General features: G+C 42.7%; 3 protein-coding genes across 4 annotated transcripts; all 3 read right to left on the reverse strand.

The window, feature by feature from the left end:
- Positions 1-1258: 1258 nt before the first annotated feature.
- LOC101072343 (protocadherin alpha-C2-like) lies at positions 1259-7175 on the reverse strand. 2 transcript variants are annotated; one of them, XM_029846900.1, is made up of 3 exons: positions 4032-7175; positions 3505-3540; positions 1259-2613 (listed from the first exon to the last, which is right to left on the reverse strand). In XM_029846900.1, exons 1-2 carry the CDS (start codon positions 6564-6566, stop codon positions 3529-3531), a joined length of 2547 nt encoding a protein of 848 aa, XP_029702760.1. In that variant the 5' UTR covers positions 6567-7175; the 3' UTR covers positions 1259-2613; positions 3505-3528. The 2 variants fall into 2 exon arrangements, with proteins under 2 accessions (XP_029702760.1, XP_029702759.1); XM_029846899.1 differs by lacking the exon at positions 3505-3540.
- Positions 7176-8025: 850 nt separating this feature from the next.
- LOC115252292 (protocadherin beta-16-like) lies at positions 8026-10842 on the reverse strand. The gene has a single exon (XM_029846898.1). The coding sequence runs from the start codon at positions 10816-10818 to the stop codon at positions 8170-8172; it is 2649 nt and encodes an 882-aa protein (XP_029702758.1). The 5' UTR covers positions 10819-10842; the 3' UTR covers positions 8026-8169.
- Positions 10843-11367: 525 nt separating this feature from the next.
- LOC115252293 (protocadherin alpha-C2-like) lies at positions 11368-16671 on the reverse strand. Its single transcript, XM_029846904.1, is given in 3 exon segments — positions 11368-11438; positions 14305-15827; positions 15830-16671. Coding segments are annotated over 3 exon segments (2424 nt in total). The 5' UTR covers positions 16665-16671; the 3' UTR covers positions 11368-11372.
- Positions 16672-18526: the final 1855 nt, after the last annotated feature.

The following is an 18526-nucleotide window of genomic DNA, read 5'->3' on the forward strand; positions in this document are numbered from 1 at the left end:
CTGATGGTGAGTGGGTGGTGGGGTTGATGCGGGATGTTTCACGACATCCTGCATGCGCTCTGGCGAGGAGACAGCTCGTCTCCATGGCGACACGGCTCCTCCTCTGTGCACGTCGCTGTCCACGGTGCTGAAAGCGAGACGGTCTCCGAAAAGGGAGGAAACATGGAGACGGGAGCTGAGGCTGCCACCACTGCAGACAAAGACAGTTAGCTGCTCACACGCGGTCTGGTGCTGGAATGAGCCCCGCAAAACATGAAAAGAAACTGGGAAGATGCATTTAATCAAATACGTTCATATTTTCTAAATGCATTAGCCAGCAGGTGGCTGAAGAATCGTATTTTTCTACTGCTGCTTTGTTGTGTCAGTTACAGATTAGTGCAGCAGGCATCTCTCATCAGGCTTCAAAGATAAATTTTTTAACTCTCAATTCTCAAAAGAATGAGAATGCCATTAAGATTTATGTGTGTGCGTTTATAGGATGTTGAATAAATTTAAATACATTTCATCTAATTGTTGGCTCTGCTTCTCAAAATGACCTCATATCTCTGGGGAGATGAGGTCATACTGAGCAGATGTTACTCCAAACTGGAGCCTGTCCCCCCTAATAAGGATTTAAGGTGATAAAATATTAACCTTTCTAAAGGTCTCAAGTTAGGAAACAGGAACAGCACAAAATATATCAATCAAATGCATGTGTAATTATTACTTGTATAAATATAACCATTTGATTCATAGAGTTGTAACGCGCATGAAGACAGAGCAGCATTAAACGCAGTTCACAAATTTCTAGCTTTATGTTGTGTATTTTGAAATAATAATTTGAATGACTCATACTATAATGTCTTGATCAGGATTATTTTTTGTGATATTCAAGTAGCAGATTTGTGTTCAATTTTTATTTGTGTTCTTGGAACAATAACAATGCTGTCACAATAAAAATGCTTCTAGGCCTCCTAACATCTGATATGTATGGTAATATTCTTAATATACTTTGTCAGCTTTTGATATGATCTTATGATTAAGCCTCTGAGCTTGAGGGCCCTGTGCAGTATCTTCACTGCACTCTTCAGGGCAGAGAGCTTATATGCTACTCCTGGGATCTGTTTGGGGCTCCACAACCATGATCAGTCATGACCACAGGGTTGCTGATTTTGACACTTCCCCACATCCTTTCTAACTGCTCTCTCAGACCCTGTTATTCCTCCCATTTCTCATGTTCCTTCTCCTGATCTTTTGATCCCAATTATTCAGACAGTACTTCATGAGTCTTGTTGATTTATTATGTTTCAGTATTTGATAGGTCACACACATCAGAGCATACAGATGAGCCCATATTATACAGGTTACCACATACTGAGCCATAAAAGTACCACTGTACAAAAGCACTTATACTGTGTATGTTTGCCTGTAAACCATTAAAATGTGTTATAAGTAATTCAGTGCGTTCTGCGTTAATATCATGTGATGACACTTGGTGGCTCAGAAATCTGATGGCACTGGACTTTTTGTTCACTTTCAAAACCCCAAGATAATATCGACAAAAAAGATATTTCAAAGTACAGACAGACATATCTATACTGTAATGTAAGTGTTACATATGGCAATACGTATTGTTTATACAGGAGTCATAAATAGAAGCACTGTTTTGATGGAGTGAAGTCAACAACAGGGTCGATACAGTATCAGAGAATAACAACTAAACCCTCATGTTCTGCTCAGAAGGTTCATCTTGAACCTCCGGAAATGCTGAAGATGAGGAAAAAGGAGATTTCACTGTATTATATATACAGAAGGCATGAAGCACCCGAGTGAGGCAAAACTGAAGAAAAACATCCTGTCATGAAATCTGTCAGAGATCTTAAGATGAGTCATGCAAACTGAAAGGCAAATAAGATGAAGACACACTTTTATCTGACCTGATGTGTAACACAACCTCTCTACATCCTCTCTCAGACATACCATCGGCCTATTTTGTATACAAAGCACAGATTACAAACAAACCTACAAAAAACTACCACATTTATAAAATGCACACTACCTTTTGCCTCATACCGCAATAATATATGATGGTGCTACAAACATTTAGTTATTTGTGCTGTTTCGCTTTGATAAGTGTATTTTTTTACGCATTGATGGTGTTTCTTATGGAGCCGGACAAACCTCAGGAATTTAAAACATCATCCCACATGTTTCACTTTTAAAGAGGGGAAAGAGACTCTTAGAGGCATCAATAATCCCGTGTGCATTTTAGTCCTCATCCAGGCTTCTTTTTATATACATACCTTTTCCCCCCCTTTTCAGTCTGCATCTTTTAGATTTTGTGCTTTCAGAAGTTCTTCATGAAGTCTGTAGTATGGTTGAAGCCATGCAGTCTGATCATGCACGCCGTACAGAGAGAAACATATTGGTGATTGGCTTTTTTATATTCTCTAAAAATGAAGGAGACACCACGGGTCCATTGGGTGTTACGGAGGAGTAGATACGAGATCACGCAGGGTAGATGCGGCATGAGGTTCCCCTCTCTGTCAGTCACTCCAGGCTGCAGCTGAAGGTGGGGCCTTATTTGGAATTGCTGCTGCTGCTGCTGCTGCTGCCGCTGCTGCTGGTGGATGCCTGTGAATCAGAGAAATAGATACAGTTAAATGGAGGCACACAGTCCTGTGACTGGCCAGGCTCGACAAATCTCATGCATCCGACGTCTGTCATTCAGACAGGGGCTTCAGGCAGAAGAGAGAGATTGGAAGGTATCCTGGAACATAGAGGTGAGGCAGCAGGGATCTATCAATGAATATCATGCTCCACTATTACTAAAGGAGAGTGGTTGCTAGGTAACTGGGTGGCTGGTTTCACTTTGCACCTTTCCTGCATTAGGAATTGGGTCATTCTTTACATGATATCTGCCTGGAAACTAACAAAAAATAACTGTTTGTGAAGGCAGTGGAAGAAAATAATATAAAAATGTTATCCAAACCAAAGTATACTTGATTGTTTCTATTTTATAAACATTAAAAACAGGGCAAATGTTGGTCAGCAAGGGGTGCACATGCAAAAGGTTAAATAAAATGATATAATTGGCTTAAAAAATCTGTCATGACTGATCTTCAGAGAGGTTGAGCTAAGATGAATATATTTTTGTTGAGATTCTGTATGTCCCTGTGTATTATTAATTATAAATGTCAGAGATTTACATAATCATGGAGTCAATAAAAAAGGTTTCTCTTCTGTCAAACTGAGCAAAAAAATGGGAAAATAGATGCTTAGTGAGTATTAGGAATGAGACTGATGTGATTATGGGGTTATCAGAGGTAATTTACAGTATATGCTATCATCTAAGCAGATTTTTTGTGGAAAAAAAAAATCCCTAAAAACAAACCAAGACAAAATGTAATAACAAATACATTTTTGTTTCCAACTACAAGCACACAAACACATGAACTAAAACCTAAAGTTCTGTAAACAGTGACTGAAATTAATCCTCAGTGGGGGGGAGAGACTCCTGCATACCTCCAGCTGTAGAGTGGACTTCCTTCATTTAGGGTACTTTAGAGTGGGGAGAGAAACAAAACAGGTATTTCAATGGTCAGATCTTTGCAAACACAAGAGGGATTTAATGTTGAAAATTTGTTATGGTCACAACATCAGTGTTGAAGTAGTTTAAACTGTTAATACTGGAAAATACAGCAGAAAAGATGAGAAAGAGGTTAGTGTCAACTGGCGACAGATTTATTTCTTTAAAATCATACTTACCAGACAGACAGACAGACAGACAGACAGACAGACAGACAGACAGACAGACAGACAGACAGATAGACAGATAGATAGATAGATAGATAGATAGAACAAAAAATATAACTTAGAAACAAAAATGATACAAAAGGAAAACCACCATCATCTGGTTTAAGTGACTCATAATAAAATGTGTAAATTTGCTATTGCTATAAGTATGTGATGATCCACTGTGTCACTGTTGTTTTTATTGTTTGAAGAAAATATTATATCAGGATTAATTTGCATTACACAAGTATTTCTACCTGCAGAGTAGAGGGAGCAGAGCCACTAGTGTCGGTCATTCCTGTACCTCTGGGTATACTGGACACGATGTACCTGGAGCCCTTTGGCACAGGCTGTCTAACCACCAGTTTTCCTTTCCTGGTCTCTGCTAGAAACAGGCTGTACCAGTACGCATCGTTGGACACCAGAGTGGAATCAGCGATGGTGGAGTTTCTCTCACTGATCACACTGTTCCTGCAGGGAGGAGCAGCATTGCTGGCCTTGGGTTTCTGACACTTGATGACGATGGTGACCAGGATGGTGATGAGCAGCAGAAATGACACTGAGCCCAGACCGATGACCAGGTACAGGTTCAGGTCTGAGAAGATGTCGTATTCCAGAGGAACCTCAGTCAGGTCAGAGTAGGCTTTAACAGCAGTCTCCACTGTGGACAGCTTAATGGTGACTGTGGCAGACAGAGCAGGGTTCCCGTTGTCCTTGGCAACAACAACCAGTCTCTGGTGGCGTGGATCTCTGTAGCTGAACATCCTCATGGTCCGGATCTCTCCGTTGTACTGATCCAGACTGAACAAGGTGGCGTCAGTCACCTGGAGTAACTGGTAGGTGATCCTGGAGTTGTGCACCGAGTCCACGTCTAAAGCTATCACCTTGGCAACCAGAGAACCTTTGTCAGTGGATCTGGGGATCTTTTCCTCCACCACAGAGCCCTGCGCACGCCACGGAGACACAATGACCGGAGCGTTGTCGTTCTGGTCCACAATAATGATGTGGACGGTCACGTTACTGCTGAGTGGAGGAGAACCAGAGTCTCTGGCCTCAATGTGGAAAAGAAACTCCTTCTCAATCTCGTAGTCAAAAGTTTTCAGTGCGTAAAGATTTCCATTCTCTGGGTTGATGGAGAACAACATGGACATGGACGTGTTGGCGATCTCCTTCTCTAGGATGAAGTAAACTAAATACTGGTTCTCGTGGAGGTCAGGGTCAAAGGCAGTCAGAGAACTGAGCAAGGCCCCCGGTGCGTTATTCTCAGTGACACGTATCGTATAAAATGACTGAGGGAAGTGAGGAACATTATCATTAATGTCCAGCAGCTCCAACGTCATGGTTTCATTGTCCGATAAAGGAGGAGAGCCTCTGTCTGTTACTGTGAAAGTGATGTCGTACTCTGGAACCTTCTCACGGTCTAACGGCTCTGACACCACTAATTCATAATAGTTATCAGAGGATTGCCTCAGTTTAAAAGGCATATTATCAGGAATATGCACATCAACCACTCCATTATCTCCTGAGTCTTTATCACTCACACTAACTACAGCTATCACTGTGTCTATATCTATGTTTTCATTGACTGGAGTCTGAAATGACTTGATAGATATTTCTGGGTGGTTATCGTTCATATCTGTCACCTGTATCGTCACTTTACACTGACCAGTTAAGAGATTAGTCCCCTTATCACTGGCAATTATCTCCATTTCATAAAGTTTTAGATCTTCGTAATTGATCATCTCTCTCACCCTGATTTCACCATTTTCTGCATTTAAATTAAATATCTGCTGCGTTCTCTCTGATGTGTATAAACTATAAGAATAAACTACGTCAGAATTGGAGCCTTCGTCTAGATCAGTGGCGTTCAGCTTGATGACTAAGCTGCCTATTGGAGAGTTCTCCATCACATCTACCACATATTTGTCTTTGCCAAATGAAGGGGCGTTGTCGTTCACGTCAAGTACGCGCACAACGATGCTGGCTGTTCCTGTGCGCGTGGGAACTCCACCGTCCACCGCAGTCAGGATCAGGTTGTGAACAGCCTGCAGCTCTCTGTCTAAAGCTTTGGTCAGAATCAAATCTGCAAACTTTGACCCGTCCCTTCCGGTCTGAATATTTATTGAAAAATGCTCACTTGCGCTCAGGTGATAATCTTTAACGGAATTGCTTCCAACATCTGGATCTGCAGCATTATTCAAGGAGAATCTCTCACCCACGGAGCTCGATTCGGAGATGTCCAAATGCATCGTTCCTCGTCGGAAATGTGGAGCGTTGTCATTAATGTCCATAATTTCCACCTCAATGTTAAACATCCTTATTGGATTTTCAATCGTGGCATCTAATTTCAAAAAGCAGTGTGTAGTCGTTTTTAGAGGGCACAACAATTCTCTATCGATCCTCTCAAGAATAAAGAGCTCGCCCGTTTCCTTGTTTATGTCTAGGTATTTTTTGTTCCCCACAACATCGACACGCATTTTTCTTCCCCTCAGCGTCTTCACGTCTAATCCCAAATCTGTGGCTAAATTAGCCACCACAGAACCTTCCTCCATTTCTTCAGGAATAGAATAATGCGTGACGGCGACCACCGCCGTCGCGATGACGGAAAAGAGCAGAAGAAGGCAATTGCACCGTCCCCCGCATGACAATCTGACCTGAAGAGCCATTGTAAGGTTTCCTTTTTGTGATAAGACGTCTGCTTGAAGCCGTTCTGGAGCTAGTACAGATGAACGAAGAGTAAGGAGATATTTCACGGACAGCCCAAGAGTGACGAAGATCCGACCGCGCTTCATCCAATCAAATGTCTTGGTGATCGGTGACCTCACATGTTGTTATTTCTTGGGGGAGCAGCGACGAACGTTGTGTGGTTCCAGTCTTTACAACTTTTTTTAGGATCGAAACAACTTTTACAAAATCTTGAAATGCATTTTTTATTTCCTAATAATGAGTTCCAGCCAGTCTGTGCAAAGGAATGCAAGCATGCGTCAGCCATGACGTAACACCCCCTCTTATGCCAACTCCCCAGTACAAGTTGCGACATGTATTCCAAACAGAAGACAACAGTGAAGATTTTTACACAACGGTTCCAAAAACAGCCACCGCCCATCTCTCCGACCACAGGAGCAGGCCTGCTGTGAATTTCAGACCAAAGGCGCGTTATCTTTTAGATGTGGTATTTTACGCAGCTGAAGAGCTGTTAAGCAGACGGGAATTTTGTGATGTTCCGCGATTGTTACAATTATGTAAATAGTGTAAAGTTTGCAGATGTGAAGTGAGACGCAGATATGAAGCTAAATGGAAATCAGAAAAGTCCACTGAGACTGTAAAGAAACTATTTAACAGGGGAAACTCTGAGCAGGTGTGACGCCTGAGCAAACCGAGCAGGAAAACTGGGGTACAGAAGCCACGTCAGTGCGTGACTCAATTTATAGGTAAAATATAGGAGCATCAACTGCGGGCAAAACAAAGACTGAAACCTGAAGATGATGATCTTTTCAAATCAGTACGTTAAAATGATGTATATATATATATATATATATAAAAATTCTGAAACTGCAGCACCTAATGAATATTTCAGACATTGCAAGGGGTTTTTGGTATTTCACCTTTTCATTCAATTGCTGACCTTATAACACTTTAATTGAAATAAAGCTATTTTTTACAGGTATGAATCATTTTATTCCAATTACTTTTCCAGATTTGTCATAACAAATTAGATTTAAAAGCTGAAATCATCCATGTTTCGTGGTTTAATAGGTGTACTCTGATTGATCTTGTGTTTATTTCAGAATAAATTAATAAGACAAAGATTTAGGCTTAAATACAGCAGTGAAGCATTTTAAATATAGGTTGATCACATTTATGTGCCTATAGGTGCATTTTTGCATTCTAAACCACCCAGATAAAACCAAAGAAACACAGAGTGAACACTTTTGAAAGGTCAGGGCGCTTGTTGCTTGCTTATGATGATAGTAAACGTAATTTGAGTTAAAGTAGTGTGAAAATATATAAATGCAACTGATTTTAGAGTGAAAGGGATTTAATGTACATGTATATAATGAGTGAAAATGAATTTATTTAAATTTACTGTTTAAGGCACAAATATCATGTTTGAATTAGAAATAAAGTCCCTCTGAGTTGTGAATACTTATACAGATTAAATGTTTGCTTATACACTCTGCAGCTAAATTTAAAGTCATTATTATTACCAAAGACGGGGCAAAAATTATGTTTAAGATTGAGTTACTGGATTTTCTTTTCAAGCAAAAATAAATTATAATTTAAAATTGAAGTGCATACTTATATGAAGGCCAAGAAGGAGCGAAAATCACGGCTTCCTCTAGATTACAAGTCCACAATTGCCAATATAAAAAGATAGAAAACAGAGGATTGGATTTATTTCCATACCTGCAGAGTAGAGGGAGCGGAGCCACTAGTGTCGGTCATTCCTGTACCTCTGGGTATACTGGACACGATGTACCTGGAGCCCTTTGGCACAGGCTGTCTAACCACCAGTTTTCCTTTCCTGGTCTCTGCTAGAAACAGGCTGTACCAGTACGCATCGTTGGACACCAGAGTGGAATCAGCGATGGTGGAGTTTCTCTCACTGATCACACTGTTCCTGCAGGGAGGAGCAGCCTTGCTGGCCTTGGGTTTCTGACACTTGATGACGATGGTGACCAGGATGGTGATGAGCAGCAGAAATGACACTGAGCCCAGACCGATGACCAGGTACAGGTTCAGGTCTGAGAAGATGTCGTATTCCAGAGGAACCTCAGTCAGGTCAGAGTAGGCTTTAACAGCAGTCTCCACTGTGGACAGCTTAATGGTGACGGTGGCAGACAGAGCAGGGTTCCCGTTGTCCTTGGCAACAACAACCAGTCTCTGGTGGCGTGGATCTCTGTAGCTGAACATCCTCATGGTCCGGATCTCTCCGTTGTACTGATCCAGACTGAACAAGGTGGCGTCAGTCACCTGGAGTAACTGGTAGGTGATCCTGGAGTTGTGCACCGAGTCCACATCTAAAGCTATCACCTTGGCAACCAGAGAGCCTTTGTCAGTGGATCTGGGGATCTTTTCCTCCACCACAGAGCCCTGCGCACGCCACGGAGACACAATGACCGGAGCGTTGTCGTTCTGGTCCACAATAATGATGTGGACGCTCACGTTGCTGCTGAGTGGAGGAGAACCAGAGTCTCTGGCCTCAATGTGGAAAAGAAACTCCTTCTCAATCTCATAGTCAAAGGTTTTCAGCCCGTAAAGATTTCCGTCCTCTGGGTTGATGGAGAACAACATGGACATGGACGTGTTGGCGATCTCCTTCTCTAGGATGAAGTAAACTAAATACTGGTTCTCGTGGAGGTCAGGGTCAAAGGCCGTCAGAGAACTGAGCAAGGCCCCCGGTGCGTTATTCTCAGTGACACGTATCGTATAAAATGACTGAGGGAAGTGAGGAACATTATCATTAATGTCCAGCAGCTCCAACGTCATGGTTTCATTGTCCGATAAAGGAGGAGAGCCTCTGTCTGTTACTGTGAAAGTGATGTCGTACTCTGGAACCTTCTCACGGTCTAACGGCTCTGACACCACTAATTCATAATAGTTATCAGAGGATTGCCTCAGTTTAAAAGGCATTTTATCAGGAATATGCAGATCAACCACTCCATTATCACCTGAGTCTTTATCACTCACACTAACGACAGCTATCACTGTGTCTACATCTATGTTTTCTTTCACTGGGCTTTGAAATGACTTGATAGATATTTCTGGGTGGTTATCGTTCATATCTGTCACCTGAATCGTCACTTTACACTGACCGGTTAAGAGATTAGTCCCCTTATCACTGGCAATTATCTCCATTTCATAAAGTTTTAGATCTTCGTAATTGATCATCTCTCTCACCCTGATTTCACCATTTTCTGCATTTAAATTAAATATCTGCTGCGTTCTCTCTGATGTGTATAAACTATAAGAATAAACTACGTCAGAATTGGAGCCTTCGTCTAGATCAGTGGCGTTCAGCTTGATGACTAAGCTGCCTATTGGAGAGTTCTCCATCACATCTACCACATATTTGTCTTTGCCAAATGAAGGGGCGTTGTCGTTCACGTCAAGTACGCGCACAACGATGCTGGCTGTTCCTGTGCGCGTGGGAACTCCACCGTCCACCGCAGTCAGGATCAGGTTGTGAACAGCCTGCAGCTCTCTGTCTAAAGCTTTGGTCAGAATCAAATCTGCAAACTTGGTCCCGTCCCTTCCGGTCTGAATATTTATTGAAAAATGCTCACTTGCGCTCAGGTGATAATCTTTAACGGAATTGCTTCCAACATCTGGATCTGCAGCATTATTCAAGGAGAATCTCTCACCCACGGAGCTCGATTCGGAGATGTCCAAATGCATCGTTCCTCGTCGGAAATGTGGAGCGTTGTCATTAATGTCCATAATTTCCACCTCAATGTTAAACATCCTTATTGGATTTTCAATTGTGGCGTCTAACCTGATAAAGCACGAGGTCGTCGTCCTCGAAGGGCATAGAAATTCTCTATCAATTCTTTCGGAGACGACTAACTCTCCCGTGTCTTTGTTGATGTCGAGGTATTTTTTATTACCCACAACGTCGACACGTATTTTTCGCTCATTCAGTGTTTTCACGTCTAATCCCAAATCCGTGGCTAAATTAGCCACCACAGAACCTTCCTCCATTTCTTCAGGAATAGAATAATGCGTGACGGCGACCGCCACGTTCACAAAGACAGAGATAAAGAGAGATAGTGAAACATACCCCGGCTGGAAACGAGGAAGACGTTTACGAACCATTTTTGAAATTCCTTCCACAAAAATTGCCACACTCCTACGTCCAATCAGTAAAAATCCGACCACCGAGGGATTCAAGTCATTGAAAGTCTGCAAGACCAGCGTTTCTGTATTCTGTGACCAGCAGTTTGACGTCTGAAACGGCTGCTTGCTCAGCGTCCAATCATCGTCCAGATAGAGTGACATCAGCAACCAAGGAGCGCAGTCAGTTTTGCTGGAGAGCAGCGACATGAATTGTGTTTTGTAGATTTTGCACGTGTAAAGATTTCTAAGGCCGCTTGTGTTGAAAGGAAATAATATATTGAATTAAATTTCAGTGTCGACATCGAGGGAATCAGTGAACGATAAAATTATATCTCAAAAGGGTGACAACTGTGATTAACTAGTCACAAAACTAAAGCCTACATTTATTTGATTCGATATTGAAGACTTAAGCTGTTATTTATGAATTATCATTTTAGATGGTTAAGGTGAAGCAGCCCTTGACTACTGTGAGGAGATTGGTGGACAGACGACAAAACTTTGTCTGAAAACTAATTCTGTTTGCAATGTCACATTTTTGGGGTTATTTATTTTCAATAAATCCTTAAATGTGTTGCTCTATTGCTCATCTCTGTAAATATGTTGGTGTAAAACTAATGTTTTAGAGATTATCTATATCTCCAATTACACTTATTTGAAAAAAAGGGGGTAATCATTGTAATTCATTTTGCTTGCAAGGAAAAGGAAATTGGTCTCAAATATACATGTAAATGAAGAAATTAGTTATAGCGTAAAATTGTCTTTTACATAACCATCATTGCAAATATTATCGAGACATATGAGCAGTAGTAGTATAGGTATTGCCATACCTGCAGAGTAGAGGGAGCAGAGCCACTAGTGTCGGTCATTCCTGTACCTCTGGGTATACTGGACACGATGTACCTGGAGCCCTTTGGTACAGGCTGTCTAACCACCAGTTTTCCTTTCCTGGTCTCTGCTAGAAACAGGCTGTACCAGTACGCATCGTTGGACACCAGAGTGGAATCAGCGATGGTGGAGTTTCTCTCACTGATCACACTGTTCCTGCAGGGAGGAGCAGCATTGCTGGCCTTGGGTTTCTGGCACTTGATGACGATGGTGACCAGGATGGTGATGAGCAGCAGAAATGACACTGAGCCCAGACCGATGACCAGGTACAGGTTCAGGTCTGAGAAGATGTCGTATTCCAGAGGAACCTCAGTCAGGTCAGAGTAGGCTTTAACAGCAGTCTCCACTGTGGACAGCTTAATGGTGACGGTGGCAGACAGAGCAGGGTTCCCGTTGTCCTTGGCAACCACAACCAGTCTCTGGTGGCGTGGATCTCTGTAGCTGAACATCCTCATGGTCCGGATCTCTCCGTTGTACTGATCCAGACTGAACAAGGTGGCATCAGTCACCTGGAGTAACTGGTAGGTGATCCTGGAGTTGTGCACCGAGTCCACATCCAAAGCTATCACCTTGGCAACCAGAGAGCCTTTGTCAGTGGATCTGGGGATCTTTTCCTCCACCACAGAGCCCTGCGCACGCCACGGAGACACAATGACCGGAGCGTTGTCGTTCTGGTCCACAATAATGATGTGGACGGTCACGTTACTGCTGAGTGGAGGAGAACCAGAGTCTCTGGCCTCAATGTGGAAAAGAAACTCCTTCTCAATCTCATAGTCAAAAGTTTTCAGCCCGTAAAGATTTCCGTCCTCTGGGTTGATGGAGAACAACATGGACATGGACGTGTTGGCAATCTCCTTCTCTAGGATGAAGTAAACTAAATACTGGTTCTCGTGGAGGTCAGGGTCAAAGGCCGTCAGAGAACTGAGCAAGGCCCCCGGTGCGTTATTCTCAGTGACACGTATCGTATAAAATGACTGAGGGAAGTGAGGAACATTATCATTAATGTCCAGCAGCTCCAACGTCATGGTTTCATTGTCCGATAAAGGAGGAGAGCCTCTGTCTGTTACTGTGAAAGTGATGTCGTACTCTGGAACCTTCTCACGGTCTAACGGCTCTGACACCACTAATTCATAATAGTTATCAGAGGATTGCCTCAGTTTAAAAGGCATATTATCAGGAATATGCAGATCAACCACTCCATTATCTCCTGAGTCTTTATCACTCACACTAACGACAGCTATCACTGTGTCTACATCTATGTTTTCATTGACTGGAGTCTGAAATGACTTGATAGATATTTCTGGGTGGTTATCGTTCATATCTTCAACTACAATTTTGATTGTACACTGTCCTGATAAACTATTGGCTCCTTTATCAGTGGCTATCACCTCCATGTCATAAATTTTAAAATCCTCATAGTTTAATAGTCCTTTAACTGTAATTTCACCAGTGGACGGATTTAAATGAAATGTTTCCTGTGTTTTCTCTGATGTGTATAAACTGTATGAATATGTTAAATCTGAATTTGATCCTTCATCCAAGTCTGTTGCATTCAGGTGAATAACCAGGCTTCCAATAGGGGAATTCTCCATTATTGCTAAATTATAGTTACTTTTATCAAACGTAGGTGAATTATCATTTGTGTCCAAAACATGAACAACAATGGTGACAGTACCAGACCGAGCAGGTTTCCCTCCATCTACAGCTGTCAGAATTAAATTATGGACAGACTGCTGCTCACGATCTAAAACTTTTGTCAAGATTAACTCAGCAAATTTTGAGCCGTCCCTTCCTGTTTGAACTTCAATATTAAAATACTGACTTTGACTCAGCTGATATGTTTTTACAGAATTACTTCCAACATCAGGATCAACTGCGTTACTGAGAGAGAATCTCTCTCCCCTCGGTGTCGCTTCAGATATGTCTAAATGAATGATGTCGCGACGGAACTGCGGGGCGTTGTCGTTGATATCCAGAATTTCCACTTCTATATTAAATATCCGCAGCGGATTCTCTAATGTTATTTCCAGTTTAAGATAACAAGATGCTGAAGATTTTGTCGTACAAATATATTCTCTGTCAATCTTCTCCACAACATACAGTTCTCCTGTCTCTTTGTTCACATCCAGATATTTCTTATTGGCGATGATGTCGAGACGCATCTTCCTCTGATTCAGCGTTTTAACAGCGAGGCCGAGATCTGTGGCGAGATTTGCGACCACCGATCCTTCCTTCATTTCCTCTGGTATTGAATAATGTGTCACGGAAGTCGAAACGTTCCGAGACAACGAACAAAAGAACAGTAGCAGCACGTACCTTTTCCACGTCTGCATTGCTGGAATTGTCTCCAATGATCGTTAGTGGATTTAACGCAGTAAGATCGACCGCCCTTCATGTACAGTCACGTTAATGTGATAATTTCACGTCGGTTTCAGGTTTCAGGCTGATTCTTATCCTGTTACTATCCTTGATATCTTGACGCAGGAAAAGGACACCACAGCGTTTTAGACCTGCCCATTCGGTTCTAACAAGCTCCTGTGTTTGTTTGGACTGCGTCATGAAGGAGGTCGTTGTTATTAAAGCGAACAGCGTCACCTACAGCTTCTTCACAGTCTCTGTCAAACACCGCATCGAGACGAATGATGAAAATCTTGAATTTTTCACATATAACAAACATACCGATGTTTTTAAAAACTTAATTGTGAAATGTATTCCCTTGACCTTTACAAATGTCAAATATCTTTGATTAAACGAAACAAATGACAACTGCAACAATTTTAAATAAATGTCATGACACTCAGCTCTCACCTGCAGAGTAGAGGGAGCAGAGCCACTAGTGTCGGTCATTCCTGTACCTCTGGGTATACTGGACACGATGTACCTGGAGCCCTTTGGCACAGGCTGTCTAACCACCAGTTTTCCTTTCCTGGTCTCTGCTAGAAACAGGCTGTACCAGTACGCATCGTTGGACACCAGAGTGGAATCAGCGATGGTGGAGTTTCTCTCACTGATCACACTGTTCCTGCAGGGAGGAGCAGCCTTGCTGGCCTTGGGTTTCTGACACTTGATGACGATGGTGACCAGGATGGTGATGAGCAGCAGAAATGACACTGAGCCCAGACCGATGACCAGGTACAGGTTCAGGTCTGAGAAGATGTCGTATTCCAGAGGAACCTCAGTCAGGTCAGAGTAGGCTTTAACAGCAGTCTCCACTGTGGACAGCTTAATGGTGACGGTGGCAGACAGAGCAGGGTTCCCGTTGTCCTTGGCAACCACAACCAGTCTCTGGTGGCGTGGATCTCTGTAGCTGAACATCCTCATGGTTCGGATCTCTCCGTTGTACTGATCCAGACTGAACAAGGTGGCATCAGTCACCTGGAGTAACTGGTAGGTGATCCTGGAGTTGTGCACCGAGTCCACGTCCAAAGCTATCACCTTGGCAACCAGAGAACCTTTGTCGGTGGATCTGGGGATCTTTTCCTCCACCACAGAGCCCTGCGCACGCCACGGAGACACAATGACCGGAGCGTTGTCGTTCTGGTCCACAATAATGATGTGGACGCTCACGTTGCTGCTGAGTGGAGGAGAACCAGAGTCTCTGGCCTCAATATGGAAAAGAAACTCCTTCTCAATCTCGTAGTCAAAAGTTTTCAGCCCATAAAGATTTCCGTCCTCTGGGTTGATGGAGAACAACATGGACATGGACGTGTTGGCGATCTCCTTCTCTAGGATGAAGTAAACTAAATACTGGTTCTCGTGGAGGTCAGGGTCAAAGGCCGTCAGAGAACTGAGCAAGGCCCCCGGTGCGTTATTCTCAGTGACACGTATCGTATAAAATGACTGAGGGAAGTGAGGAACATTATCATTAATGTCCAGCAGCTCCAACATCATGGTTTCATTGTCCGATAAAGGAGGAGAGCCTCTGTCTGTTACTGTGAAAGTGATGTCGTACTCTGGAACCTTCTCACGGTCTAACGGCTCTGACACCACTAATTCATAATAGTTATCAGAGGATTGCCTCAGTTTAAAAGGCATTTTATCAGGAATATGCAGATCAACCACTCCATTATCACCTGAGTCTTTATCACTCACACTAACGACAGCTATCACTGTGTCTATATCTATGTTTTCATTGACTGGAGTCTGAAATGACTTGATAGATATTTCTGGGTGGTTATCGTTCATATCTTCAACTACAATTTTGATTGTACACTGTCCTGATAAACTATTGACTCCTTTGTCAGTGGCTATCACCTCCATGTCATAAATTTTAAAATCCTCATAGTTTAATAGTCCTTTAACTGTAATTTCACCAGTGGATGGATTTAAATAAATGTTTCCTGTGTTTTCTCTGATGTGTATAAACTGTATGAATATGTTAAATCTGAATTTGATCCTTCATCCAAGTCTGTTGCATTCAGGTGAATAACCAGGCTTCCAATAGGGGAATTCTCCATTATTGCTAAATTATAGTTACTTTTATCAAAAGTAGGTGAATTATCATTTGTGTCCAAAACTCGAACGATCACACTTGCAGTACCAGACCGAGCAGGTTTCCCTCCATCTACCGCTGTCAGAATTAAATTATGGACAGATTGCTGATCACGATCTAAAGCCTTTTTTAAAATTAATTCTGCAAATTTTGAACTGTCTCGTCCGGTTTGGACCTCAATGATGAAATATTCGTTTTCACTCAGTTGATATGTTTTAACAGAATTACTTCCAACATCAGGATCAACTGCGTTACTGAGAGAGAATCTCTCTCCCCTCGGTGTCGCTTCAGATATGTCTAAATGAATGATGTCGCGACGGAACTGCGGGGCGTTGTCGTTGATATCCAGAATTTCCACTTCTATGTTAAAAATACGTACTGGGTTGTCAAGAATTACTTCTAGTTTTAAATAACAAGATGTTGAAGACTTGGTGTTGCATACGTGTTCTCTGTCAATCTTCTCCACAACATACAGTTCTCCTGTCTCTTTGTTCACATCCAGATATTTCTTATTGGCGATGATGTCGAGACGCATCTTCCTCTGATTCAGCGTTTTCACGTCAAGGCCGAGATCTGTGGCGAGATTTGCGACCACGGATCCTTCTTTCATTTCCTCTGGTATTGAATAATGTGTCACCGAAGCAGATGTCCCGTAAACGATAGAAAATAAAGCCATGATCGCCACGTACCTTTTGTTTTGGCGCATCGTTACAGTGGTCCCCATTGTTCTCTGATTTATCCGTTTAATGATCCATGCACCGCAATTAAGATATTAAAGAGCAGTTTTCTCACTTGCAATTATGATTTCAAAAACAAAAGCAAATGCGATGTAAATCTTTACAAAATTTCCTTCGATTGAGACCGAAACGAAGCCGATTTGCTGCTGGTGCGTTCAGCAGAGCTGACACACATAGATTCATCCTCTCTGTGAGCTGATATTTTAATAGTCAACAGCGCCACTCCTTGTATATCACCAATACTGAACACAGATATTTTTACTTTAAAAGTATGAAATATGAAATCATACTAAAATTGTAAATTAAGTGTAATAGTTGAAGATGCAAACTTAAATAAAACTGAACACAAATGTGTGTCTTGTTTGCTCACCTGCAGAGTAGAGGGAGCGGAGCCACTAGTGTCGGTCATTCCTGTACCTCTGGGTATACTGGACACGATGTACCTGGAGCCCTTTGGCACAGGCTGTCTAACCACCAGTTTTCCTTTCCTGGTCTCTGCTAGAAACAGGCTGTACCAGTACGCATCGTTGGACACCAGAGTGGAATCAGCGATGGTGGAGTTTCTCTCACTGATCACACTGTTCCTGCAGGGAGGAGCAGCCTTGCTGGCCTTGGGTTTCTGACACTTGATGACGATGGTGACCAGGATGGTGATGAGCAGCAGAAATGACACTGAGCCCAGACCGATGACCAGGTACAGGTTTAGGTCTGAGAAGATGTCGTATTCCAGAGGAACCTCAGTCAGGTCAGAGTAGGCTTTAACAGCAGTCTCCACTGTGGACAGCTTAATGGTGACGGTGGCAGACAGAGCAGGGTTCCCGTTGTCCTTGGCAACAACAACCAGTCTCTGGTGGCGTGGATCTCTGTAGCTGAACATCCTCATGGTCCGGATCTCTCCGTTGTACTGATCCAGACTGAACAAGGTGGCGTCAGTCACCTGGAGTAACTGGTAGGTGATCCTGGAGTTGTGCACCGAGTCCACGTCTAAAGCTATCACCTTGGCAACCAGAGAACCTTTGTCAGTGGATCTGGGGATCTTTTCCTCCACCACAGAGCCCTGCGCACGCCACGGAGACACAATGACCGGAGCGTTGTCGTTCTGGTCCACAATAATGATGTGGACGCTCACGTTGCTGCTGAGTGGAGGAGAACCAGAGTCTCTGGCCTCAATGTGGAAAAGAAACTCCTTCTCAATCTCGTAGTCAAAAGTTTTCAATGCGTAAAGATTTCCGTCCTCTGGGTTGATGGAGAACAACATGGACATGGACGTGTTGGCGATCTCCTTCTCTAGGATGAAGTAAACTAAATACTGGTTCTCGTGGAGGTCAGGGTCAAAGGCCGTCAGAGAACTGAGCAAGGCCCCCGGTGCGTTATTCTCAGTGACACGTATCGTATAAAATGACTGAGGGAAGTGAGGAACATTATCATTAATGTCCAGCAGCTCCAACGTCATGGTTTCATTGTCAGATAAAGGAGGAGAGCCTCTGTCTGTTACTGTGAAAGTGATGTCGTACTCTGGAACCTTCTCACGGTCTAACGGCTCTGACACCACTAATTCATAATAGTTATCAGAGGATTGCCTCAGTTTAAAAGGCATTTTATCAGGAATATGCAGATCAACCACTCCATTATCTCCTGAGTCTTTATCACTCACACTAACGACAGCTATCACTGTGTCTACATCTATGTTTTCGTTGACTGGAGTCTGAAATGACTTGATAGATATTTCTGGGTGGTTATCGTTCATATCTTCAACTACAATTTTGATTGAACACTGTCCTGATAAACTATTGACTCCTTT

The sequence above is a fragment of the Takifugu rubripes genome, chromosome 14, assembly GCF_901000725.2.
Source record: "Takifugu rubripes chromosome 14, fTakRub1.2, whole genome shotgun sequence".
Classification (NCBI taxonomy): Eukaryota; Metazoa; Chordata; class Actinopteri; order Tetraodontiformes; family Tetraodontidae; genus Takifugu; species Takifugu rubripes.

Bases quoted from the DNA above. Each gene is read 5' to 3' on its own strand.
- LOC115252292 (XM_029846898.1), bottom strand. From the start codon at position 10,818: ATGTCGCTGCTCTCCAGCAAAACTGACTGCGCTCCTTGGTTGCTGATG.
- LOC101072343 (XM_029846899.1), bottom strand. From the start codon at position 6,566: ATGAAGCGCGGTCGGATCTTCGTCACTCTTGGGCTGTCCGTGAAATAT. The intron at 2,614-4,031 runs GTAGAAATACTT...TCTGATTCACAG, and splicing joins CTGCTCCCTCTACTCTGCAG to GCATCCACCAGCAGCAGCGG.